Genomic DNA, 26,939 nt, shown 5'->3' on the forward strand with positions numbered 1-26,939 from the left:
CCTGCTACTAAGAGTTTTTATAATTGTTTAACTCCGTTTTTTAAAATTGAAATTACTTTAAAAAGTTTCATTATTTATTTGTGTCATTTTGTTTTTTAAATTGGATATAATTGAATAAAAAATAGTTTTTTTTCTCTACCAAAAGAGGGCACACTAAATTAGATTGTATTTGAGCGGTTTTTACTTTATTATCTGGCTAATTATAATTCAGCAATTAAGAATCAAGTTGGTAACACTTTTGGATTCCTTGGCAACACGAAAAAGGGCAAAATGAATTTCTCATTTCATAAATAGGACTCATTTATGCATTTATTAGGTATAATACAAACAGTAAACTTGAAAATATATGTAGATTCTTGCAGAAATATTTGTGTATCACACATAATAAACATAAAAAGTGTAAAATATTTGGCATAAAGAACACAGTATTATTATTTACAAAATCCTCATACATCCAGATATTGTAAAACAATACCTGTCACCAACATTCTTCCTTTACAAATAAACTAATGCTCTGTTTGTCAAAACATGCAATTAGCAAAGCTTTTATTTCCTCCAGAGCATTCATTCAGTTTGTGTGTGCTGACCAGAAAGCGAGACAGCCTGACAAAACAAATCAGTGCATCATCACATTGAAGACTTCACAGCAGTTTGGTTTTGCTTTGAGATCCTATAAAACAAAACATGTGATTCCAGACCACGTTGAGTCTAGGCAAAAACGGTCACAAAGTTTTCATAAATGACCTTCTGTACAAACAAGTTGTGCTTCAATGTGGAAAGTAAAACAGTTTAAAAAAAAAAAAAGATGGGTACGATGCCTACTTAGGTGTCACATTGGCTGATCACGCTTATACATTATGCCGATGGAAAATAAACTTTAGAAATTCTGCTGTACGTTCATTTCCTGCTTAAAATAAATCCATGTTTAATATTTACATAAATCCCTAATTCGCCCCTGCTTTGTCTATGTGTAATTAGTGTCTATGATATTATATATGTGATAATACCTGAGCACAAAAACATAGTAAGACTTGTGGGCGACATCTTTTAAATTACTGCAACAACACCAACCAAAAAGATAAATTTATGTACATTTGTATATTCAGTTTTGTGATATTTACAGCACACTCGAAGGTTGTGGGATTAAAGAACAAGGCCACACAATTTACACAAAAATAGTTATTTTTTTCTGCTTTTTCTTTTTTTGGCAAAATAAAATATAAATCAGAATGTGAAGAAATGTGCCGTGATGCTAGCATGCTTGCTCAAATATACATACAGTGTTTCTGGGGCGGAGCAACCTGTGGCCACACCAGAAAAAAAAAAATTGACCGCGCCAGTAATTGTGGATTTCATTAAAGCTGTAAGAAGTGACGGACACTCACTTTTCTAAAAAAGTCGCAAGGACTCACGTTTGGAATAAAACAGAACGTTGGGGATTGAAGCGGCCATTTTGGATGTCAGAGTCTCTGTACAATACACAAATGGTGATGTTTGGATGTTCATAGCAAAAAAGTGCATTTTTGTTTTTTAAAATGAAGTGCATAACAGTCCAAAAGCAAACATGGACTTTGCCCGTGTCAGCGATGGGCTCCGTTAAATTGCTTTTTTGTACTCCAAGGTAGTCGTTGTGTGTCGTCATACACTCAAGTTTTTCTTTTTTTAAGTGACTCCAGAAGTGGTGCTCACTTCCTGTTTGCGTGTAAGCTTCAATCCATCATTTCCTCCTTGGAGAACTCCCGGGATTTTCTCTTAAAGAAGCCCATCTGCGGGGGAAAACAATAAATGTTTACAGCTGGAAATGGCACAATGGTTGTCGGAAATTGAAAAAAGATGCTTGGAAGAATGAAGTGAGCCATATGAGGTTCAAAGTCGAAGTCTTTATGAAAGATTTAGACAATTTGGAGTATGGTTACTTTGAATTGAAGAAGCTTTTACCTTCCATAGCACAAAGATGACTAGCGCTAAGATGAGGAGACCTATGAGGATGCTGATGATGATGATCCATATAGGGATTCCTCCTAAGCTCTCCTTGGAGACTTGGATCTTCATCTGGTGGGGGCCAAGGCAAGTCATGAATTTTTTTAAAATTAATTCATCATTATTTATAATTCAGACTCACAGTCCTGGTGCTGTCAGCGGCGCTCAGCACAAACAGATCAGCGTTTCTGCTCCTCAAAGTGGCGTTCACCAACATGTACAGGCTGGAAAAGTCCGCCTGAAAGACCCCAACAAAGATGCAGTCCAGAAGATAAGGATTTAAAACCGATATCTTTGGAAAATACTTCTGGGACTCACTTTGATGAATGTGGGCTTCCACACTCGGAAGGTAACGTTAACCTGGCTGACTTTGGCTTCTGGGATGAAGCATTTGAACGAGGCGCACGGGAGGTTCTCGCAGTTCTGCGGTGAAATTCAAACACACCAAGTCAGAAGGGAAGGATACTAAGACACAAACGTAAGCCTTCCACCACCCACCAGAAGAAAAATGCTGAGCGTTTCTCTGTTTGGGCTGGGTTTCACCACACCCGGGTTGAGATTAAGAGGGTTGATCAAAGCGGCCGCGTCGCATTTCATCTGCAAAGAGAAGAAAGTCCATCAAATCGTTTCCCTTTTGTGTCGACAAATGTTCCGCTGCTGCTCACCTGCGGGCTGGTGACGATGTGTGTCAAGTACAGCAAGTAATTATTATGAGGCGACAGCTCAGGGTAGGTCACCTTCAGGTCGAGAGGAGGGGTCACCATATCGCCTGCTTTCTCGATCTAAGAGAACCCATGTGAGGAGATACATGAAATATCCCTGAAGGTTTATTTTCAACATTGAATGTGATTTTTTTCAAAAATGTTGACAATTTTTTGTCTTACCGTGTAGCTGATGTTGACCTCCTCACCGATCACGCGGGTTTCGTTGAACACAGCCAAGTACTGCTCGCCTTCTTTCACCACCACGTGCTCGTCCACTGGACGCCTGTGAAGAATTGAAATGTATCGACATCAGATGAATAAATGAGCGACGGGAACGAGGGAGGAACGGCGTACTCACACGGTGAACACTAGGCCGGCCTCGTACTTGACGGGGATGGAGATGAGCACCGTGTTGTCGTTGAGGGTGGAGGGAAGCTCTTCGCTGTCACTGGGGGGAAGGTGGGGGGGGGGGGGGGGGGGGGAAGGCTCAGGCATCTCCACGTGATTTATCGCAAAAAAAATTCTTTACCTCGTGGCTGTGACGTTGATCTGGATGTTGTGATGAATGTGATTAGGATTGACCTCAAACTTCACTTTGAAAGATTCCTGTAGACATGACAAAGCTTGAAGAACAAAAGTGGTGATAAAAAAAAAAAAAATGATTTAAAGGGGTACCTCCACATTGCTCCCCAGGAAGGGGTACCCCACCGCACATTCCACTTTGGTGTGATTTAGAGTGCAGTCTTTCTCCGGCTGACGTTCCAAAAGAAAACAAGGTCAATCCAAAAAATATTTGCATAACGTGTCATGAGATCTCACCTCCACTTTGACGTAGTTGATGTTTGGCGTGAAGCTGATGACCACTTTCGTGTTGTAAGCGTTGTCTTTGGTGTTTTTCACGTGGATGTTCACGTCCAGTTTGTCCTTCTTGGCTCGGATCACCAACCTGGAGGACAGCAAAGGAAGACCCTGAACATACAAACGATCCGCCACAAGAGGGCAGCCTTGCGGCGGAAAGTCGGCAAGGCTTGTCGGACTGCTTGTTGGAGACCTTGGAATTTGCAACGTGTGCATGATGCGTTCGGGCTCACCTTGTCACGCTGGGTTTGGCTTGGAGGGCGAGGTCGGCGATGCAACGCTGGTCGTTGCCGCAGTCCACCAAAGGAATCTACAAGAAAAGCAAAGTACTATTAGATAGTAAGCCTTCATTTTATTTTATTATTTTAATCCAACTCTAACATCTTTCCAAATGCTTTACAGAGACCTGACAGTTTATTTATATTCTGTTATAGTATAGACGTGGAATTCTATTTCAAAAAGTCTTTTACGACTTTACTCCAGCTTTTAGGAACACCTCATACGTTTGCGGGTGGTCTCCTCCAGCATTCCGGATCACCGAGAAGTGAGCAGTGGAAAAAAAAAGAATCAAAATAAGCTTTTTATGTTTGTTTGTGTGCTTGAGTAAAAATGCTCCTTATGCGTGACCTTAATTTCCTTTGCCTGCCCTCACCCCCTACGGTGTGTTTCACAGGTCACAGTGCATTTTGTTCCCAGTCTCCGAGTACGGAGATACACGCCGAGCGACCGCTAGACCGTAAAATAATATCCAGCAGATGAGCAACTGTAGCTTCCGTCTGGTGATTTCCTGCTTGCTGCCTTTTCATAACAATAACAGGAGAAGACCCCATTTGCTTCATTCCCATATCAGGCGATGAATAGTTGCTCGCTCGTTATCTGGACTCATCGCTCATCACGAACACTATTACTTGGAGAGTTAGCGTGGGAAGGCATGCTGAAAACTATTGCGAAATGAAAGTCATATTTAGCAGATCTGGAGAGAACAACGTACCGTTTTGTTAATGGACGTGGGTAGGCTTTCGTCCAGGACTGGGCCTTGGTCTTTATCGGCCAGTCCAAAGTCCAGCGACACCATGAGAGGGTCTCGGAAGTCCAGTCGGGCCTTGTAAAAAAGAAAATATATTTTATTTTTCTCTCCTTTAATTTTTTGTGCAGCTTTTTATTTCTAAAAAATTTGAAAAATATATTCTTGAAAATATTTGATTGCTCAAAAATTAAACCTATTTTTTAAAAATCTAATAATGCTTTGCTGAAAAAATATGACTTTTTCCTCAAAATAAGAGTTTATTTTAAATACACACACACACATGCACACACACACACACACACACGGCCGCAAAGCAGAAGCGCCGCAGCTGTTTTTGCTGATTAGTTCCTGTGCGTGATGCCAAAGGGAAGCTAATCAAAGAACTGCACTGTCACTGCACATGCGGCCACGAATGTGACAGACAAAGGCTTGCTCAATCCTTTTCCTTACCGACATCACAAACGTCTCCATCACGCACTTCCTCTGCCGGTCCGACACAGAGACGATTCTCGAAATCCGCCGGTCGCTCTTGTCGTCCGAGTCGTGGAAAGAAGCCCTGGCTTTTGCTCGCAGAGCATCCAGAGTGAGGTTATAACGAATCACTGCAAAAGACGGTAAAAAGGGTGAAATGACGCCACGATGTTTAAATCAGCAAAGAGTCTCACCTGCTTGGGTTTTAAGATCCTGCTTGTCGGATTTGACGCTGTAGACAAAACACACTTGAGTTTCAACGCACACGGTTTTGCGTCCCAGATGTTCGCATTGGTATTCGGTCTGCTGAAGGTTGATCTTGGCAGGGTCGAAGGTCATGTTGGCTCGGAGTTCCGCCACGTCTCTGGACCTGGAGCGGGTCAGAGATGTCAATGTTAGCCACGGATTCTCAATTGGGTTCAGGTCAGGGGATTCTGAAACTGGTGTCCATGTTTTAATTACTTAAAAATAAACTTCTGGAGAAAAGGTCGGCTTTCTGGTTTGGTGTTTATGAAACGCTCTGTGGGTCTTGAGAGTTCCGAAAAAAATGCTCAACGGCTGGCAATATGGGGGACTGTGCTTTGAAAAAAAACAGCTGGCAGTTAATTAGCCTCTCCGGGGAAAACAATCAAAATAAAATTCCTCGAGGAAAAAAAAAAAAAAAAAAACTTCAAACGTTTCTTTTACTTGCGTGCATATTTCTTGGTTGGTGCTGTTGACAATTTCCAACGCGCAAAAGCAAATCCACTCGCAGAGAGGCAACAGATGCGTGATAAGCATAAAACGTGGCCAACGACCCCGGCTGCCAAATCCTATTTCAAACTGGAAGCCACTAGGGGCTTGAAATTTTCACACAGCTTGGGAAGAAAAAAAAAAAAAAAAAGAAAAAATTGTGGGAGGACATTCTCCCATGCCTGTGAGCTTGAGTCATGGGTTTCCAACCTTGGGTTGGCGAGCCAGATATGGATCAATTTTTATTGGGTTATAAGCTATTTCGCCATTGTTCATCATTAGTCTCGTAAACGTCAAGAGTAAGGAACCCTGGCGAGTAGGCTTTTAACGGAGACATCTCCAGGAAGTCGTGGATCTCAAGCGTACAAGTCCGGTGGGACGTGTTCAGCTGTATAAATGAAGCAAGCAAACGCTGTGAGATGATACTTGCAAATGCTGATGAGTGGTGAAATGTGTACGGACGACAGTATCGGGATACATGTCGATTACTCGATCAAGGGTTGGGCCTTCTTACAAGGCATTTTGTATGTTTTCAAGTTTGTGTTTAGGGCTGTGTTGATTGTCTCACCAGAATAACGAGGCCCCGCCGAGACCCCCGATGGTCACGTCAGTGATTCCGTCTCCATTCAGATCCATGACCCCGTGTATGGACTGACCGAAGAACTTCATTTTGTCATCATTTCCGCCCGCCGGGATGTGCTACGCAGACAACGAGGCGACATTTGGATCAGTTTGACTCAAAAAAATCCATGCTTGAGCAAGATGTAGCGCTCACCTGCACAAACTTCTCCTTGAGCGAGCGCTTGCTGTCGCCGTGGTAGATGTACACGCCGCCTTTGTGGTCGTTTTCGAAGGGAGCTCCTATGGCCACGTCGTTGAAGCCATCCAGGTTGAGATCGGACACGGCGGCGATGGCCGTGCCGAATCGGGCGCCGCATGGTTCGTTTTTGTGCGTGCAACCCGATGAGCTAGCGCTGCAGCATGACTGGTTGACGGGCTTTAGCGTGAACTCGTAGGCAAAGCGGCCATCCTGCAATGAATTTGAATCTTGACTTTGGCACCATCTTGTGGCATCTTTGGGCATTTCAGAAAATATCGTACCTGCTCGAGCTTGTAGACGTACACCTGACCCTGCTCGTCTCTGTCGGAGCCCATGAACATAGGAGCGCCCACCAGCAGGAGGTCTGTGTACGAGTCCCCGTCCACGTCAAGAGTCTGCAAGACGCTGCCGAAGTACGACCCGATCTGCGGGCAGAGCGGGAGCGTCTCAGTCATCGTACAAAAATAAACCTCAATTAAAACCTCACCTGTTCCCCTCCAAGCGTCTGCGAGACGACAACTTCCTTGTCCTCCAGCCGGTAGATGACGACACGGCCCGTGTGGTTGTACCGCGGCGCCCCCGTGATGTACAAGACCCCGTTCGGGGTGGACGCCGACTGCACGTCATAACCTACGGAAACAAACACACGGACTGTTTACGCTTTTCAAGGAGGAAGCGATAAAACACGCTGAGCTGGCAAGACAATACAAGAGAAGGACACTTAGGGAGGCGGACAAAAAAAAAAAAAAAAAAGCCAGAGCGGGTTTGCCAACGGCTGAGTTTACACTCCACCGACCCGGAACGCAGAATGAGTGGAGTGCGCTCTTCATAACGACAGCTTGATGAAATAAATCGATATTAAGATTCCGGGCTTGCTGTTACGAGCCATAAAAGGCATGGAGACGAGCAAGCCAAGCAGCGTATATAATTCATGTGACACGGAGTAGATCAAACTGAAAAACTGCGTCTCCTCCAGCCGTAATACGTCACGTAGAAGCTAAACAAAAAATTTTACAGTAAATCCTAAAATATCTCATTGGACTCACCAAGGTAGCCTGCCAGTCTTTCGTAACCGGCTTCCTTTTCTGGGTCAAAGAAGTTGTTCTTCTCCGGATAAATGGCTCCTTTGTCGGTTTGCGTGATCACCGTGCCGTTCCAGTCGTACGCTCCCACCGCTCCCAGTAGCAAGCCTTCCTATAGATGAACATTGTCAAGTGTATTTTAAGGGTGAAAGATTTTTTTTTTTTTTTTTACAATGATTCTTAATAACTTTCCAACAAAGCAGTGAATCTAAATATAACCCGGGTGTTTTTGTACACAGGAAAGATGTTTGTCTCGCAGGAAGGGCTGGGAAAACAGCGTTAATTAAATACGTCAGGATGCTCGTGACTGTTAAAAGTCGGGGCCTCACGCAGAAGCTCGAAGAACAAATCAGTTTGTTTGCCATCGCCGAGACGAGTCATGCAAAGACTCGGGAAAGCATTCGACACATGATCGGGGAGCCGATAAAGTCAAGGGTCAAGAGGAGGGGAAATGAACGTACACGTGAACGGCAAAACGTCGTTGCCTTCCGCCTTTTCTCGTGTTTGCGAAATCAAACAAAACGCTATCAGTGCGTGGAGTCGACGGGAAGACACAGAGGCTCTTGTTTCTGGAAGCGTCGATCGGAAAGGAGAATCCCCGAAGGGTGGACGATGCACCAGAGATAACACTAGGGCCTGAGTTCGCCGCTTCGGTCATCAGATAAAACTTAACACCCGTTCGAGCAGAGGAACCCACGAGGATTTACTTCCTGTTATCAAGTTCAAACTTAAAGTAGGAATATGTATATGTAAATGAAATAAATGAAAATTCCTCGGTTATGGACTTACTTTGGAAGCGTGAGCGCTAAACCCGGCTTGCGACATTTCCATGTCAAAGGACGAGGTGAAATTCCCGGTCGTAGCTGAAAGTCCAAAAAATAAAATCAAGAAATGTACTTTGACATCCAATGGTGTGTCCTCGATTACCTTCCAGGGCGAAAATTTTGCTGCCCAGCGCGTCCACGATGGTCAACAGCGCCACCTCGTCCGACACGTTGAAGAAGTGGTCACGTAGGGGCAGACTGGAAATGGACGCAATCTCCTTGATGAACTTCTGGATCTCCTCGGCACTCTTGTTCTGTCGGTTGTAGTCGCCCAGAACCTGGAGACAGAACATTTAAGTCTTTCACTGCCATTGACGGCTATAGACGTGGAAGATCCATTTTATCTGACTGAGTTAAGCTAAACAATTAGCTTCAACTTTTAACATTTGGTCTTTTTTTTCCTTCCAGGAAAAATTGTCCAACTTAGCTAACAGAGAATATTTTCCTGGCCTTATTTCTGCTAACCGGACCACTGCTGACCTCGCAAGAAAACAAAAAAAAAAATCGATTTCCACCTACAGCGATTCCAAACCTCTCGATGCCATCTTCCTCGCAGTCATCGATGACCGGTTTGAGGTTGTGGGAGTCGTGCGACTCTCCGTCGGTCACGATCACCATGACTTTCTTGACGCCGGGCCGCGCCCCTCTCTCGGGCATGAACGCTTCCCTCCTACAAAGGCGGAAAAAATATCGATTTCACACCATTTTGGCGTCATTAGAGCATTTGAATGCAATCACCGAGGTCTGGAAATGATTATTTTGCGATCAAAAGAAGATCACAACATAAACTCCGCTTAAAAAACAAGCAAGACTTTTGGACTGTTTTAAATCTCCACATCAGTTTTGCGTCATTAGGCCAAACTGTGGGTGTGCTGCATTTAGATGTCGTTGCCAAGTCCCCGGAAATTATGATTACTGTCTTGTGACTCACGGGCGACCGCTATGAGCTAAGAGAAAGCTCGCTGGCGTGGTACCTGGCAGTGTCGATGCCCAGGAAGGTCATTGTTTTGAACCCAGTCTGTTGCGGGAGCTCACGAACGAAATCCAGCAAGGCGTTGGTGTTGTCGAACTGGCTCAGGTTGACGCGGTGGGTGACCGTCTCGCCGTACGACACGATGCCCACCTGGAAAACACCGAAGAAATGTTCTTATTCTGCTTCTTCGACGTCATTCTCTGCAGCCTGCCGAGGATGTGGTGGTGACTTTCCAAATGACTTTCCAGAGTTTCCCTCTCTGGAAAAGTCCACAAGCTCCCAACCAGATCAATGCAAGTGTAATAAAAATAACCGCTCAGTGTAGAAAGGAAAAAAAAGGAGCAGGAATTGTCGGTAAAACTGACTTGCGAGAGTTTGGGACCGATCTGAATGTTCTCGATGAAGTGGAGCAAGAAGTCGATGATGCTGGTCCAAGGGTAGATGCTGTTGGAGCCATCCAGGACGATCACGATGTCCAGCTCTTTAGCACACTCTGGAAGAAGAATTGAGAATAAATATTGGGGTCTTGGGGTAGCATTGATGGGCGAACATACCTTGAACGCCCGGCGCCACCGAGTTGAGAACTTGGAAGGACGAGCTGACGTTGGCGCAAACTCCTGAGATGTACTGCTGCTGACCGCACATGTAGCCGTACTGAGGACCACACGCCTAACACACACAAATGAATGAATGAAAATCTTCTGCGTGAACTATTTTGAGAACCGACTACGTGATAAAACAATAGAGTTTGAGAGTTCATATGAAAAAAATGCAGTTATTGCAGTTTCACAGTTGATTCACAGCATCCTGACACATTCCCTCGAGTTCCCACAGATGAGTGCAAAGGTCGCGTTTTTATTTATGATATGGAATTGTCACGTACGTATGGTACGGTGCTGGGCAGCTTACCAAGAACCCGCCGCTGGGATTGGTCACGAGTGTGGTTCCCATGGTCATGTTCTCCTTGACTTCGTGTAAATTGGGAACGGTGGTGTTTTCTGCAGAGGAATAAACAAGAGAGCACACACAGGAAGAGCAGCTGAACAAATTCTTCTATTTCAATTTTTCCCAGAGGAACAGAGAGAGATGCTCGGTGTCCATTACACACCGTGGCCAAGTCGTGGTAAATTATATAATTTTACAAAGTATTATTGTGCCCAACCAGGTGCAACAGATGGCCTAAAAGTGAAAGACTTTTTTTTCAATACACTTCTTACAAAATATTATCCAAATAAAAATAATTGTCAATATATAAAAATCTTTGTTAAATCAATTAATAATTTTCCTTTTGCAATCCATATTTTTTTTCCATTATTTATTTGTTTGTTTGTTTATTTGGTTGTTTATAAATCTGTATTTAAAAAATATTTAAAAATATACTTGCATTTATTGCATTGAAAATCATTTTCAATATATATAAATCTTTGTTAAATCAATGAAGATTTTTCTTTTTGCAATCCATTTTTTTTTAATTAATACTCCATTATTTATTTGTTTGTTTATTTATTTGGTTGTTTATAAATCTATATTTAAAAAAAAAAAAATTAAAAATAGACTTGCATTTATCTCATGCACTGCCAGCCCAGTTAAAAATGCATCTATCAATGGCATGAGTTAATTACTTAAAAAGTATATTTTGTTATATGCATTAATTTCCCCAACAAATGACATATTATAAAAATAACACGGAAAGGTGAGTAACTTACCCACTGCTGACGTGAATAAACCCCAACAGGCCTCACATGACTGCTGGCCAAGAGCTATTTAATGTTTATCTATTTAATGAAGCTGTAATTACACATGGAGTGCCCATTAAGTCGGTATTTGTTTACTCTGATGGGCCTCGCTTCCCATCAGCCAGAGACACTTGTATACACTACACACAAACAAACACACACACACACATAATATCTGGGTCTTCCTTACCTGGCAGTTCGAGTTTAACACAAGTGCTGTCCTCCTTGCCCACGGGACATTTGTAGACGTCGCCAGTTCGTTTTGCCGGCTGGCCCGACAGCGGCGATCCAATCAGAACCCTTAATTGGAAAAAAATAAACATTTATTGGTTCTGATTTTGCCAATTAAGTGTTTCATAGCGGTGATAATAAGCCCAATCACTCACCTCTGTAAGCGCCACGATTATTTGATTTATGATTTAGGTCTCGTTATAAAAATTTCATTGCGTCGTTAAAGATTATGACAGCAACGGACACATGACGCATGGGTGAGCCGGGCCACGTGATTGGCTGTGTAAACTGATGCTAAAAGGAGTTGCTCTTGGTCTAAACAGCGCCGCTTATTAACATTCCTGTACTCTAATGAGGCCTGAGAGTCCGAAAACACTGTCAGGAAAAACACACACGCACGAGTTCGAAGGGGAAGATGTTTTTTGGATTGGCTGTGTTACGTTAGCGTCGAAATTAGCCTCAAAATTAACACCCAAATTATCGCTAAAATTAGCGCAATGCAAAATAATGTCATGGCAACCTGCTGCATCACCTCTAACAGCTCCTTTCAAACGTTATCAACACACCCCTATGTTTCTTTCCCAGATGTTTCCCATCTCATCTGCACTCCCACCATCGCTTTCTGACCGATTACGTAAAATAATTGTTATCTGGGTAAGGCGGGTGCAGACGTTATACGCCGGATTAGAGAAGAGTGAATTACTTCAACTCGACTCACATGGTTCCGATAAGGCGGGATAACTCTATTTCGACTCGCTTTGAGCAGAATACGTACATAAAAAAAAATATTTAATTGTCCTTGTGATGTAACTTGTTGCTAGGCAGATTATTTAATTCAATTCAATCTCACCATTTGCCCTCACTGTTTTCAAACTGCTGGACGGTGTATCCAAACATGTCTTCCAGCGGGCCATTGAAGGACAAACTATTCTTCTGGTCCACGTTGAAAGACGACACACACACAAGAAGCACTGTGGAGAGAAAAGAAAAAAAAAAAAAAAAAGATTTAGACAGGCACATGCTAAATAACCTGCCTGATGAAAAGCATAAACAAATCTCGAAATGGTAAACTGTACTTTCAATCTAAATACACTGAAAATAAACACGTGGTCCTAAAATGTGGATGAAACGAGCTACCGCAAAGCCAACTATAAATACAGTAGCTCCTCTTGTCGTAATATTCTCCATGAACTGAATGAACCACGCACACACATTGACGTAGTGTCATTTTCGGAGGACACATAAGGAATGTCAAGCATCACCGCCAAACACTTTGCCCCCCAAACTTGTCTGACCCTCGGGACAAAGACTTCTTCTCTCCTCTATCTCAGAGGCGGCGTATGAAATGGTATAAATCATCGCGAGCCAACCACAAAGGAGCCATTTATTGTACGAAGCTGCTGTGAAAAAAAATTGAAACTGGTTGGCTGATAAGAAAAGCTACATTAGCTAGCCGCTAGGTTCCTTCTCTGCTTCCTCTGTTCCAGACGAGCTCCATTTCCTCTTCCTCTTAACGTGATTATACATTCCTTCAAATTGACAGGTGCACTCTCGTACGCTTTGCTGAGTCAAGATGGCTCCGAGCCAATCTGTACTCTTATCAAATGTTGAGCTCAAGTGCAGTTCAAAGTTGTACCACACAATAAGTGGTTTTTTTATATAGCCTCGTAATTACGACACTCGGCTGTACTTGGTGTCTCCTCGCTGTGTCTATTTTTATGAGTCTGGCTAGTGTGTCTCCGCTGGAAAACTAATAAGCGTGGTGGCCGCTTTATAGATGGAAATGGCCTAATGGAATTGCCCTCTAGGGCATTTGCTATTCAAGTCGTCCTAGTACGGTTGGCAAGCTAAGCGGAGGGATAAGGAATTTTTAGACATGGACTTTTAGTGACAATTAAATTTGCATTATGTGCAAAAAAATGCAGGCGACGGTAAATTAGTCTGTCGTTGATTGATCAATCTTTTATTTATTCATTTAGCATTGTTAGCATTCAGAACCGACATATGTTGACATTAACGTGAAGAATCTACACAGTAAATCAATATGTCAACATTATATTCTGGTCTAATAAGAGGTCGGGATGATAATCAGGCTTAACAAGATAATGCCGATCTAATGAGCGGCTTTGGGACGGCAAAACTAGCCTATTAAAAATAAACTACGTTGATGTAATTCGGTGGTATTTTTGGCTTAGTGTCGGAAAGCAGACCGAGAGCCTGCTGGGGTGATGCATCAAATCCAGCCAGTCCAATTACATTAACTGCTCATCACACAGCCAAACATGGCAGCGGCAGTTTTTGTGGGCCTTCAGAAACACGGAATAGTCTCTCGCACCAGAAATCTAAAAGGTTCCCAAACAAAAGCCAGAAGACTGCAAGTCTGTTTTCAGTCAAACGTCCATGTGGTCCTGATTGATGCTGGCACCGTGTCAGCTCGCAAGAACATGCCGTAAAAACGCTGCCCACTCACGATGACTCGGCTGCGTGGACGTTGACTCCTTTTTCGAGAATAAAATTCCTGAGAACATCATCAAAATCATTATCAAAAAGAGAGAACTACAAGTTGAGTAATTAAAACAAAAACAACCTTTAGCTTAATGCTAACACATAATGGAAAATGCCATTGACATGCTAAGGATTAGCATCTTCTGTTTTAATCTTTTAAGCTATAGATATTTGAAAATTTTACGTAATACATTTATATTTTAAAAAAAAAACGCTAAAATTATGATTCTACGAGGGATAAAATATTTTTCATATTTTTTCCAGCATCAAATATCGTAATACATGTAGGCTACTTCACTTTCCTGGCACGGCCAAGATGGACTGCTTGCAGCTGTATGAGCCCCAAATATTTTCAGATTTCCTTCTCTTCTTTTATCCTAATCTTATTTTATCCCCTTCGACCCTGCACTGCCCATCCTTCATTCCTTTATTTCTCTCTGTATTTGAAAGTATCACATCCCACGCTTTCCGCTAAACTTCGTACGGCGTTCGTATTTGTCGATCTTGGCGCTCGGCCAGGCCGCAATGTGGCTTGTTTAGATGGACGCATTCCCGTCCGGTGGATTTGATAAGGGAAGGGAAATTGTGGAACACACGAGTTTTTCCATTGTCGGGATGAGAAGATACACGTTGGGCGATGTTGGCATTCGAATAAAGCGAAAAGTCGACAGTTTTAAGAGCGATCGTAAAAGCGGCCCAAATGCTTTTCATATTAACGCCACATTAACACAGTCATGGATATAACACTCGATGCAGATTTTTCACCTTCCACCCCCCCACCCCTGAGGACTATCATCCATCTCCCTGCCACCCCATCCCATTTATCTCTGTCCAATTCTTCTCATCCCTCGTTCATTGAGTGTCACATTCCACCATGTGCAACTTCCAGATGTATTCCTTCAACTGCAGGACAAAACATGTGACCCTCTATCATGACATCATCACCACCATCCAGCCCACCCCCATGACTTTTGCATCCCCCAGAGAAATCACCTTTTTATAACAATCGCCGCTAAATATGCTGATGTCGACAGTTTGAACGTACACGGAGGAGTTGCAATCATGCAGAGGAGGGGGCGGAGTTAAACTTTGTTTGTGTATGTGTGTAACTAAAAATACACACCCAAAAGGTCACACGTTGACCTTCCTGCCAGAATCAATAAGCAAGACACACGAAGACTCGCAGCAAGCGGAGTGGCTAAACTCACACTTCTTACATCAGCGCAAAATTTGTTTGGAAGCTCACATCATCAAAGCTGCGTAATGACAACATACAAGACGCAATAATGAGGTCTCGTTCCAAATAGCAGGCGTTGAGCCAACATTATGACTCCTCTACTGTTATTAAAAAGTCACCAAATGATCCTGACTTAAGTCACTGAAGTGACGTTACAAGTTTCATTTAAGCCTTTTTGTTGGGAAATGGATTTCCGGACGGAAGTGGAAACAGATGGGCTTCTCTCAAATTAGCAAATGTCAAATAATAGTGACGAAAAAACAAATGAGTCGACATCAATAACAATAAAAATAATAATATTGTAAAATGCACGATATAAATAAAGTTGTATTGTCCAAACGAATGATGACATGACACCATGATGACAAAAAAAGGAGCTAGTGAGGTACTTAACAACCTCACTAAGCTTCTCTCCTTTTTCCCATACAGCTTTTTTGTTTCTCTCCTCCTGTCAGGAAGGTTAATGCGAACACGTCCCCCCCCCCGGGCAGACGCGGCCCCCGCCATGATACAACTTTGATGGATGGCTCTGGCCTGCTGTTGGCCTGGGAGAGATGGAGGGACGGGGGGGGGGCTGGAAGGTTGGACAGACCTGGCACATGGATGAAACAGCTTAGGTAGTGCTTCAAATATTGTTTTTCAGCTCCTAAATAGCGGGTAGGCATCGGATATCAAATTTAATTGCTAACCAAAACAGCAGCACCACCTTGAGTAGATTAAGTTTCTACCTGACTCCTATCTCATGTAAGAAGATCTTACACTTGAGATGGAGACTTTTTATTCCAACATTTGTGTTTCGGTATGACAGCAAGCTTACCAGCAATCTATTGCTAACCAAAACAGCAGCAAAAAACGACTTACGACGGAATATTGAATAGCAACTAGCGGCGACCCAAATTGTCCGACTCTGACGTGTCCACAACATTTCCACACGCTTGTGCGCTCCGCCCTGTCTGCCTCAGTTCTTGACGTTTGGCCACATTTTTCATGCACTAAATTAAAAGCGAGAAAAGGGCGCGGCCCTAACATTAACACCGGAACCAAGTGTAAAGATTTAATAACCTCCCATCGCGCCGTGGTTTTACGAGCTCCTCAACCATCAGTTAACTTCAGAGTGTCCGACATAAAAGTCCAGATTGGAACCTCAGCGTGATCCTGCCTGCGTGTGGGGTGACCTTCGAGTGAAGGTTAAAACCTTTGGAAGCTCGCAGAACGTGACGTCGCACCTTCATGGATGTTTTGCTTGTCTGAAGCTTACTTTGAGGGGGTATCGCTTTCCTGAGCGAAGTAAGCGCGTCGACGCTCGTGCGTTGTTGTTGAACGGATTAGCGGTGAAGGTCTAGCGAGAGTCCGTGTTTGCTTTTGGGCTCAGAGGCCACTTAGATGAAGATTAGGTTCTTCAAGGAAACACTTCACGGGGATAATAATAGGGATCAATGGCGGCAAGCTGTCAGTCAGGAGTCATTGATTGGCTCTCGTGAACCAACCTGAATGTATTTATTATTTATCATTATCATTTTTATATTATAAGACGCTATCATTCATTCTAATATGTTTGATTGCATCGTTTTAAATGTTGAAAATATTTTATTTTAGTAATCTTACCACTAATCAAGTCACGGTCTTCTGTGGTGTAAGAGATTTTCAAGCTAATCTGAGCTCCATGATGCATTTTTCCGACAAGTGATTGATGATTCGTTGCACTTGCAGTTGAAGTGAAACCACAAACATCTAGTTTCAGTTCCTCCACATCGGAGGGCTGCGGTCAACGCCCGCTTATTGCATAATGTCATCCATATTTACATATAAGCAATGGCGCGCAAATATATAGATATTTTTAAATAATAGTGACATATCGTATAAATATTTAGACATTTAGAGAGGCTACAAAACCTAAAGAAATGAGCACTAAACTGCCTGCTGACACACTAAGAAGTCACTTTTGTAGCTAGTAATGACGGCCATTAACCGGGTTGTAATATTGACTAACTATCAGCCGATGATGTGAAGTGCCCACTTGGTGTCACATGACTAAACATCGATAGTTTAAAAGCGCAACGACGAGTGTGGTTATGAATTATTAAAAGTGTTTGTGCAATCCAGAAACCGCTTGGTGAGGTGAGACGGTTTGAGTTTGCAAGCATCCTGTGAAAAGTCACACCTGCATGTCAAGGTAGAAACGCTTTTATTTCGAGCAAGAGGTGCTGAGACGCCGTTTTCATCATTTTAAACAGCTTACAAAAAAAAATGGTTGTGATTGAGAATAGCGGTTAGCCTTGCTAGCTAGCGATGACGTCATAATAACTCATAATTCTAAAAATTGCTTTTAATTTAGATTTGTTCCTGCTTGTATTATGAATGTATTGAGGAAGGTTCTGGACATGTGTGAATTTTATTTAATAAAACCAAAACTGTGGATTGTAGGACAAACAGACTTCTTAGCCATGTTGCTAGCTTAGCTATGGTGTTATATTTTAGAGTTTGCACTCAGAATAATTGTAATAATATGTAATAAAATAATCTAGGGGTACTTTATCTATGTCAAAATAGCAAGAAAGATGCATGTATTGAAATTTTGGAGGTGGAGTCACTACCCCCTGGCCACCACATAACTCCGCCACTGACGGCCTCCATGAACCAACTTTATCGCAGCGTTTCCGATTTAAAAATGACACATTGCGGTGATTTGGATTCAATTAATTAATAAAAAGCATCATTGGCTCTATTGTGGTTGCAAGCATGTCTTTGCGACTCTGCTCTAGCGCGAGCTGATTGAAGCCAGATGCCTCCTTCCCTTTATTCCCAGCCAAACTGAAACCACCTGTAACCCCCTCCATCTCCGTTAGGAATTTGCAGAGATTAAATGCTTGCCACTACAATAACCTCTAGGGCGGAGAACCCGGGGCGGGGGTGGAGCGGCGTTCCGGTGTAGCGCAGCATGGGATAGCTTGTTGCTTCTTACGCAGGTGAGGTCACAGCGGAGCACGCCAACGGCACAACCAGTCATACGAGAGCAATCAGCGTGAAGGTGCACAGATGGCACCGAGGTCACAGAATGGAGGAATTACGAGGGAGGGGGGGAGGACTGGGGGGGAAGTAATGTTTTGCCGCATGAGTTTCTGCACAGAACAGCCTTTTTTTTTTTTTTTTTTTTTTTTTTACCGCGCCATCACAATTAGCATCACAAGATGGTGTCATGTGCACAAGTGAAGCAATTTGATATTGAAGTGATGTCATCGTCCTCATAGGTTTGGTTGACATCCAGCATACTTCATTAAGCTTGACCCACTTGGACGCACATGAATGAAAAAAGCATCTTGTTATGGTTCTCATTTAACTGGAAAAGAGGCAAGAGTGGGACAGCGCGGTGGTTTAGTGGTTAGCATGCTTGTCTCGAAGTTCGGGGTTCGAATGTCAGCCAATGCCCTTCTTGTGATGACTTTTCATCTTCTGATTCTGTTCTGAAACGATTCGTTCCTCTTTCAAATTGGCACCATCTCAAACTTGGCAAGTGCACTCCCATCTAGTGGTCAAAAGTGGAATTACACCCGAATATACAGGAGAGTTGGAGAAAAATAGAGTTTTTAAGTGTTACTCCCTCCCAAAAAAAAAAAAATCTAGCAGGATCTGATGGACTTTCTGCACACTAAATGAGAAACATGCTCTATAGGGTTGAAATCAGGCCAATGACTTGATCAAAGAATGATGTCAGCGGAATAAATTAAACCATATTATAGACAATCTCAGCCACTCCCAAGGTGCTGTACATATAAAAAATAAGCATTCACACTCCTACCAATGGAAGATTTAAGAGTCTTTCAAGAGTTATTAGAAGGTGGCAAAAAGCCAGAGCAGCCAAAAAGATTCCACGCAAGCAAAAGCGAGAACATGAAAAAGTTGAGATTCCAACCCCGATCTTCAAAACATTTCCTTACGGAAAACATGACATTGCTAATTTTACCAGTGAGTCAGAAATCGTGACGTTACAGTAGCGTTCTCACGGCAACGGCAAAGTTTTTTTTTTTTTTTTTTTTCCAGTCGAGTGTAAACACTGCACTGTTATGTGCACTGCGTAAGCACGTTTGATACAAATTGTCCGGAGCAACTCGTCATGTTTTGGTTTGGATCTGTGAATCTTGATCGCACTTGTGTTTCCATTGTGGGTAGAAGAAAAAAAAAAAAAGTTTTACACTTCTATAGGCTTGTTTGAATTTTGTATTGGTATATTCGAACACTGAACTGACTCAATGAACATTGAGTGTTTCAAGTTGCAAACAAACAGCCAAACATAAAAATGGGAACACGCGCAAGCAGCTGGAGTCGGCGGGAAACTAATGCCAAGATGCTCAGACTGAATTGCCAAGCCAACTCATCTCCAGCTTTCGATGTCACTCAATAGGCTCCGCCCCTTAATGGCAGACACCCACTTGAATAGACTGAAACTACAACTCATAAAATCCTATTTACATTTGATTCTTTTATTATTTTACAAGACAGTAATACGTTCCTTTTTTGTTTTAAAAATTAGCTTTTCAAATGAATAAATTTAATCAGGGAAAATTTATAGAAGAGTCTAACCAAGGCTCATTCAAATTCAAATATTTGGCAGAATAAAAACTGCTAGCGCTAATTAAACATCTAGCTAACTAGCTGGCAAAGTGTTTATAAGTGATTCAAATGGCACAAATCAGCAATTTAAATCCACTTGAAACAAAATCTGACTTGATTGTATACTTTTTATCATTATTATTACACTATATTATAAATTATTATATTATATATATATAATTTTCTTCTTAATAATAACCTTCACCTCAATGAAACGATCGAGCCCTCATCATATATTTTAATGGGAAACAATAAAAGATCATGTGATTTAAATGAGACTACACAAAATATATCGTTACACTATGGATGACAACATGGATACTTTTAGACGTCACTAATATGCGGTTTAATGACTTCAGAGCTGTTGGAAAAGGATGCCTGGTAGTAATTATTTGATTAAGTGCCGTAATAATGAACTCACCAGTGAGCGCAGCTGTCGCGACAGGGCAACTTGAAGTCCCCGGCATGTCGGCACTGTCAAAAAAAAAAAAAAAAAAAAATGGACCGTTAGCTATTGTTCTGCTGAGTTTCCTGACATGGGCCGACTTATTAACCCGATGCACACAGCCCCCGTCCTCCCCGAAAAAGATTGAAAAGTGTGATGAGATCTAGTCCATAGCGTGTCTGCCTGTGCTGTGAAGGTCTGAGCACTGCAGCAGCATGAGGAGGAAGAAGAGGAGGAGGAAGGAGGAGGAGGAGGGATGTTCTCTCATGAGCGGGACCCTACTCGAGGGGCTTGCTCTGCCGTCGGAGCATGGGAAATTTTCGCTTGTGCCAGGAAGTGAACATATAGTCTGTCTGTTGAAGTGACAGCTGAGCCTTAAGTGCATTTGCTTTAATAGCGTTACAATAACATACACGTGTGTGTGTATGTTTTTGGCATCTAAATGTACACAATGGAACCTCCAAGTATTTTCTTCATAAGAAATCATGGAAAGAGAATTTTTCCTGCACAAAGATTTTTTTTAAACAATGGCATATGTGTCAATGATCCCATAATAACGCCCCACTTGTTCCAATTTGTAAAACATCCTCATCTCCAAAGCTCACCAATTTTCAGTCCGTGTGTTATTACAATTATCTTGAGGCACGGGTACCAATTCTGAGACGTAGTTACCCTCCAAAATTGCCGACGTAACCGAAGAAAGTTGGGCATACCATTTTTAAAATATCATTTTTTGACCTTCGAGATTACAGATGATAATTTGATCCAAAATGGCTGCTTGGGTAAAATTTGGTGGGGTTAAATATCAAGTAGAAGTTCACTGAAGTAAATATTTGGAATTGGCCTAAAACTGACAAAAAAAAGAAGAGTTTTACAACTACTGTAAACTGTTGTTGTATTCTTTGCAGAGGATAAAGAATACATGCCAGTGACTCGTTCCTCCATTAAGTGGAAAAATATACTTTATAGGATTGCGATCAGATTTTCTTTTGTATTTTGCATGACAACAATGTGTGCTCATGCAAGGCTTTCCTGTCTTCAGCATATCTCACACTTCCTCACCACACTTCTACCCCCTGATGTACTTTACACGCACCTCGAGTGGTGCCCCCCCCCCCCCCCCCTTTGAAAACAACAATCACGTTGCGTTTCCTCCTATTCTAATGCACCCTGCTCCATCTGCAGACAGGAAGAAGCATCAGGAGTGGACATGAAAATGAGTCGTCATCTAATTTGAGCAAAACATGTTCTTCGAATATCCAGAACGCAGAATCAGCGCCGCACCGCCGTTCCCGCTTTCTAACAAAGACAAAATTCCCTTTTAGAGCAGATTTGTTTTGATCGAGTCTGTTTTACTCGCTCCTTGCGGCCCGACGACTCGAGGGACATCTATCTTCGGGGGGGAAAACGCGGCAGGAATTTGCAATGTACACAAAATAGTTCTGCCGTGTTTACGTCAATGACGGCAAAGTCGCTATATAAGGCGGGTGATCGCGCGGAGGGCTAAAAATGGTATGACTTGGGAAAGTCAAAGGCAAGCTGAAGACAGTGAAGGTCAAGAGGATGAAGAAGAGGCGCATTAGAAACTGATGGTAGGCCGTGATAAGATTTGGATTTTATTTTTATTTATTATATTATATTATTTATTTCGCTATATATATTTATTATTTATTAATTATATTATATTATATTATTTATTTCGCTATATATATATATATATATATATATATATATATATATATATATTTATTATTTATATTATATTATATTATATTATATTATATTATATTATATTATATTATTATTTTTTTTTTAACCAAACAATTCATGATTTATTTGCACTTTATTCCCCAAAGAGTTTATAGTCGTAAAAATTGTCATCCATTCGCTGACGGCTACCTAAGAGCGTGTTAGCGCTAATACGACAGAACTCATCGCCTGGTTTAAAGACCACCAACATTGTAAGCGGATACCGCTTTCTCATGGTCAAGTTAGTGGCCTGACTTAGCGATGCAACTGGAGGCGAACAAGCGAGTCCTGCGTCGAGTGGACGTGAAAGAAAGCAGATCCCTCTACGCCGATGCGTTTAACGCCGACGTTAAGCAGATGAAGATAAGCACCAGGAGAGGAACATAGCTGCACTTCACCCTTGGTAACCTTTCCTTTTTGATCACCACTCATTCCAAACCACTGCGCTCATTTATTTGCGTGGATGCTGCGTTTGTGTATTATTGATTAAACAGCGCTGTGCAAACAGATGCGACAAGTCTGCAGATTTTATCTTGAGCGTCATCCTGGATGTAAAAAAGAAAAGGCAGCTTTTCAATAAATAACAGCGGCTCACTGGCGGAGTTAGAGGGAGGGCCATGGGGGCACGAGCCTCCCCCTTGAAATATGTTTGGACCTCCCAGGTGCTAGGCCAGATAATTATCTCTTAGGTATTTTCTGATTTTTCCTGGAATTTATTTGAACATTTTCCCCCAGCCTTTGTTGGGTACAAATAAAGAATCTTCATCATCATTTTTGGAGAAATTTAGGGCGTTTGTCATTTTTATTTCTAGCGCCATCAAATTTCAATGCTACATTGTTACTAACCGAATCATGTCGCAATAGATCCGAAAATTCAAATCCAATCTTGATTCCCGGATTCTAGTTTAGAGGCAAGCGGGTCAAAAAATTACCATCCAGCTTCAAAGTTGAACTCTAATCCCCCCCCGAGGGCCGCTAACAACAACAGTTCAAACATCTGGGCATCAATTAACGGGCTCGATTTACTATTTGTGAGCGGCTGACAGGACGGCTAGCTTCACTTGGCTTTATTGAATGATGGGGCAGCGTCGGGTCATGACCCCTTTGACTCTGTCAACACTGACTCAGGACTTTAGTTACATCCTGGATGCTGACAAATAAGGCAACTCCCTGTCGCTTTCCTTCGAGCCACTGAATCATTTGTTTGTAGTCCGTAGAGACGAGCGTATCTCCTTTTGTTTGATCGCGGATGTGATGGATAATCGGGCATTGTTGCTTTCCGGCTCCCCTGGCAGTTCTCAGGTGTCATTTTGTAAGACGACGGAAAGCAGTCACAATTTACCGTGGTGCATTGATTTCAAAATTTAAATTGAACCATCGCATCTATCAAAGCCATTTTTAATATTGCATTTAACTCAAATCTGTTCCCGGTGTAATTACGACGATTGCAAGATTTTTTTTTTTCCCCGCATAAATATAAAAATTGTTAGCGATTCATTCTCAGTTCCCTTAGGCATTACCGACTTTACAATTAATCATAAAAAAGGGAGTGAATGAGCAATCAAGGAAGTGATTTCACACCGGACCGCTCCCTTATCCTTGAGTCACCCCGATTACGCTCTCTACGAGCCTAACAATAGTCTCGATCTGACGAGGCGGAATCAACTGTTTACGCGCCACCAAACATAACAACGGTGAGTTTCATGACCTTTTTTTTTTTTTTTTTGAAAGCAAGACCATCACAGGAAGGATTCCAATTTCACCGTGACATGAATCATAATACAGCAGTAATATTAAATCAATCAATAAATAATGTAAATTAAAGGCCAAATCAAGTCTAAAATTTTATTTGTAAAAATATGCTATATTCAAATAAACTCCTCGCCTCATTCGCTGTTGAGTAAATAAACACCCACGGAGATTTCTCCAGTTTCAGTTAATAATATCTAAAAAAAAAAAAAAAAAAAGTGTTTGCGCAAATAAAAGTCCTCGCCCTTAATAAAAAAAATTGAGAAAATAAATCCTTAAACGCCCACATACATGACTTCAGTTTCACTAAACAGAAATGGAAACACACCAGTAATAATATTTTTAAAAAATGACACACACCCACACACACTCCATATATGACTGGCGAGAAGCATATGGCCGCAAACACAGTTGTCTCGGCTTTCCACGCGTGACAACACATTCTTGGCGTGTCGAGCCGCCATGCTTACTACAAGAGCTCATATTCCCCAACATCTCACGCAGTGACATCTGGCGTAGGCGTGTTCTTTACGACAAGATGCTCCGTGTCGAGGAACATGCGCGCAGTGGTATCCCCCTAAAAGCCGACCTCCGGACCCTCAAAGTTCTTTTTATCGAGTCGTTTTACTAACAGCGTGATTTATTAAGTGAGGTTAAAGATCAGTTGGAGTGTAACCATCAAGAGACGCTGTAGACAAGACATTTAGCGATTGACATTTCAAACCTCCCACTGTATTTAAGAATAACGACAATACGGGTCCAAATGACCCAGGGTGTGTTTAATCGCCTAAAAGTGTCAAAAATGAAACTTATTAACTCCATTAGTGTCTGTTTAATTACAAATCTAAGAAATCGACCGTTTTCACCATGAACTCGTTAAGGTCATGCTAACATTGATTGCTACGGGGGGGATACCAAGCTAATGTCGAACAGGTTGAGTTTGGGCACCTTTGACGGGTCTCAAGGGGTCTATGTTAAATCGAGAAGGCACCGAATGAAAGGGAGGGGGGGGGGGGGTCACATGACCTCAGTCACTGACGGCTTGTGTGTGTGTGTGTTGGAGCCCTCAAGCGCTCCCCTTTGGTAAGCAGATGGTGGATAAGATCAAAAAGGTCTACACGGCCGCCTCATCGAGTTCGCTTTAACCGGCTATCGGATCACATGTTCGAGAACTTTGAGCATCCCTCCGTGCATGCTCAACGACTCATCTGCTCAGGATTAAAGCATTTCCACAAATAAAACATGACCTCCTTCTTCTTCATCAGGAAAGGAAAACGGTGTAGTAACTGGGGAGTAAGAAAAAAAACACATCTGTGAAGAAATGATTTCCTAACCACAACTGACTCACTTTCCCCTTAAAAAAAATGTATGTCGGTAAAATTTTGACATGTTCAGCTAGCGTCACACTAACACGTCCAGCTGTTATTCGATTTGTCAACTTGCCGGCTTCACTTTCGAGTCTGTGCACCTGCGAATATTCAACACGGCAACACGTGTGTGTGTGTGCCTTACATGTATGTCGTGATCCAGCACGCAGGACCTGCCGAGGGGTCCCATTGTTCAAGACTTCCTGCCGAATCCTACGAGGGAGAACAGAGGAAAGGGAGGATCATGGCAAAAATCTTTTTTTTTTTTTAAAGTAAAAGACTCAAGTGATCCGACTGGAATGACGTGTGACAAATCTTGCAAAAATAGGCCGTGGAATTATATTTGAATAACTCAACAAATGGGACAATAATTTCATTCAGTCCACAATCCATTAAGTCCTATCTGTGAACTTGCTACATGACATTCAATGCTTGTATTGTCTCAACGGCGAGGCGTAAAATGGCTTCTTTCAGTCGTTACCAGAGGTTCATTGTGGTGTTTATTATTCGTGTCGCCTTCAATGGCGCGAAAGGCAAAGCACTTCGCTTAATTGTGGAGCAGCTGTCGTTCCAGACTGTGTTTTGTCTGTGAAGAATGTTCGTGCCTCAACTCGAATATCGTAAAAAGGTCGTACAAAATCGTAGTAAGACATAACACCATTGATGGTTTCCTGTATTTACTCCATACGGGGTCCTTAAATGCACCGTGAGCTTGGTCACACAGAACTTTCCCGTGGAGAAAACCTGTAAGCTTTTATTCTGCCACACTTCTCGCTGTGGAAAATCAGTGGCGTTGTTTGGATCCAACATATGATCCTGACTCTGCTTCATCTCAACGATGGCTTTTTGAATAACGTCCACCATTAAACATAATTACGTCCCCTCTCTCCAGCGCCACGCACTATTTTGAGCTATTTAGAGATTCTCTAATTCACTTACAGCGAGGGGGAAACTGTAAGCAAAGCTCTCTCGTTCTTACTCCTTAAAAGAGCAATGGTGTGTATGTGTGTGTGTGTCTTACATAGAAAGGGGGCACCAGGGGTCAAGCCTTTTGCCCACTCCTGAGACAGGAAATGGCTCCAATATGGGCGGCCTCCGTGAAAACTCCAGGGAGCCATTGCAGGCTCCTCGTCCACACCAGATCTGCATCGCCATCAGAGGGAGCGTAGATGACCTAAGTGAAAAGTACAGATGTTTTACTCGGCCCATTTGAAACCGTAGACGTCCTGCTGGGCTTCACTGGGATATCACATTTAATTCGAAGTGACAGAGAGAATTTAGGATGAGTGTCCTATTTTTAACTATTATTTAATTATCTATTCAGTTGGGATTGAAAATGTATTTAGAGAAAAAAAAAATAGATTGGTAAGGAAGTAAAAATGTAAAGCAATAGGGATAGGATACAAAGTGGAAAATGGCACATTTGTCCACCCCAAAAAAAAAAAAATTGGTTAGACTACAAATTGGAGCACTGCCAATGAATGATGAAGAGTGAAACCTAATTATTTTGTAGACAACGCAAGTCACGGTGAGTCATAAAAGCTAAAAATAAATATGAAGAAACGACAAAAACAAAAACAAAATAGAATTTCCTACCAGTTCTTGCGGAAGTAGCTTCGACGAACAGCGGAACGAATTATTTTTCAAAGACTGCCACCTTGTGCTCAACAATGGTTATTACACGCTCTCTGTTTGTTTGCCAGATTTTTTTCCAACATTGTTTAAATCACTTCGAAAATCACAAAAAGCGAACATTTTCAGACGATTAAAGAAGATAACCTTAGAAAATAATCACAAATCAAATCGCAATCGTAATAACATCTATCTTTACTTCTTAGCAT

At 42.1% G+C, this 26,939-nt stretch overlaps 1 protein-coding gene across 1 annotated transcript; it reads right to left on the reverse strand.

Annotated features, from left to right (window-relative positions):
• Positions 1–291: 291 nt before the first annotated feature.
• itga1 (integrin, alpha 1) lies at positions 292–26,750 on the reverse strand. Its single transcript, XM_049737894.1, has 33 exons — positions 26,695–26,750; positions 26,120–26,272; positions 25,244–25,311; positions 20,210–20,262; positions 12,289–12,409; positions 11,398–11,507; positions 10,381–10,469; positions 10,026–10,140; positions 9,837–9,964; positions 9,473–9,621; positions 9,018–9,168; positions 8,602–8,776; positions 8,464–8,537; positions 7,639–7,786; positions 7,080–7,222; positions 6,874–7,017; positions 6,548–6,802; positions 6,341–6,471; positions 5,235–5,410; positions 5,020–5,171; positions 4,534–4,644; positions 3,776–3,852; positions 3,504–3,630; positions 3,360–3,437; positions 3,214–3,290; positions 3,043–3,132; positions 2,865–2,967; positions 2,646–2,762; positions 2,479–2,577; positions 2,299–2,403; positions 2,123–2,218; positions 1,939–2,052; positions 292–1,766 (listed from the first exon to the last, which is right to left on the reverse strand). Exons 4-33 carry the CDS (start codon positions 20,253–20,255, stop codon positions 1,710–1,712), a joined length of 3,558 nt encoding a protein of 1,185 aa, XP_049593851.1. The 5' UTR covers positions 20,256–20,262; positions 25,244–25,311; positions 26,120–26,272; positions 26,695–26,750; the 3' UTR covers positions 292–1,709.
• Between the last annotated feature and the right edge of the window lie 189 nt (positions 26,751–26,939).

Source organism: Syngnathus scovelli, chromosome 13 (genome assembly GCF_024217435.2).
Source record: "Syngnathus scovelli strain Florida chromosome 13, RoL_Ssco_1.2, whole genome shotgun sequence".
Classification (NCBI taxonomy): domain Eukaryota; kingdom Metazoa; phylum Chordata; class Actinopteri; order Syngnathiformes; family Syngnathidae; genus Syngnathus; species Syngnathus scovelli.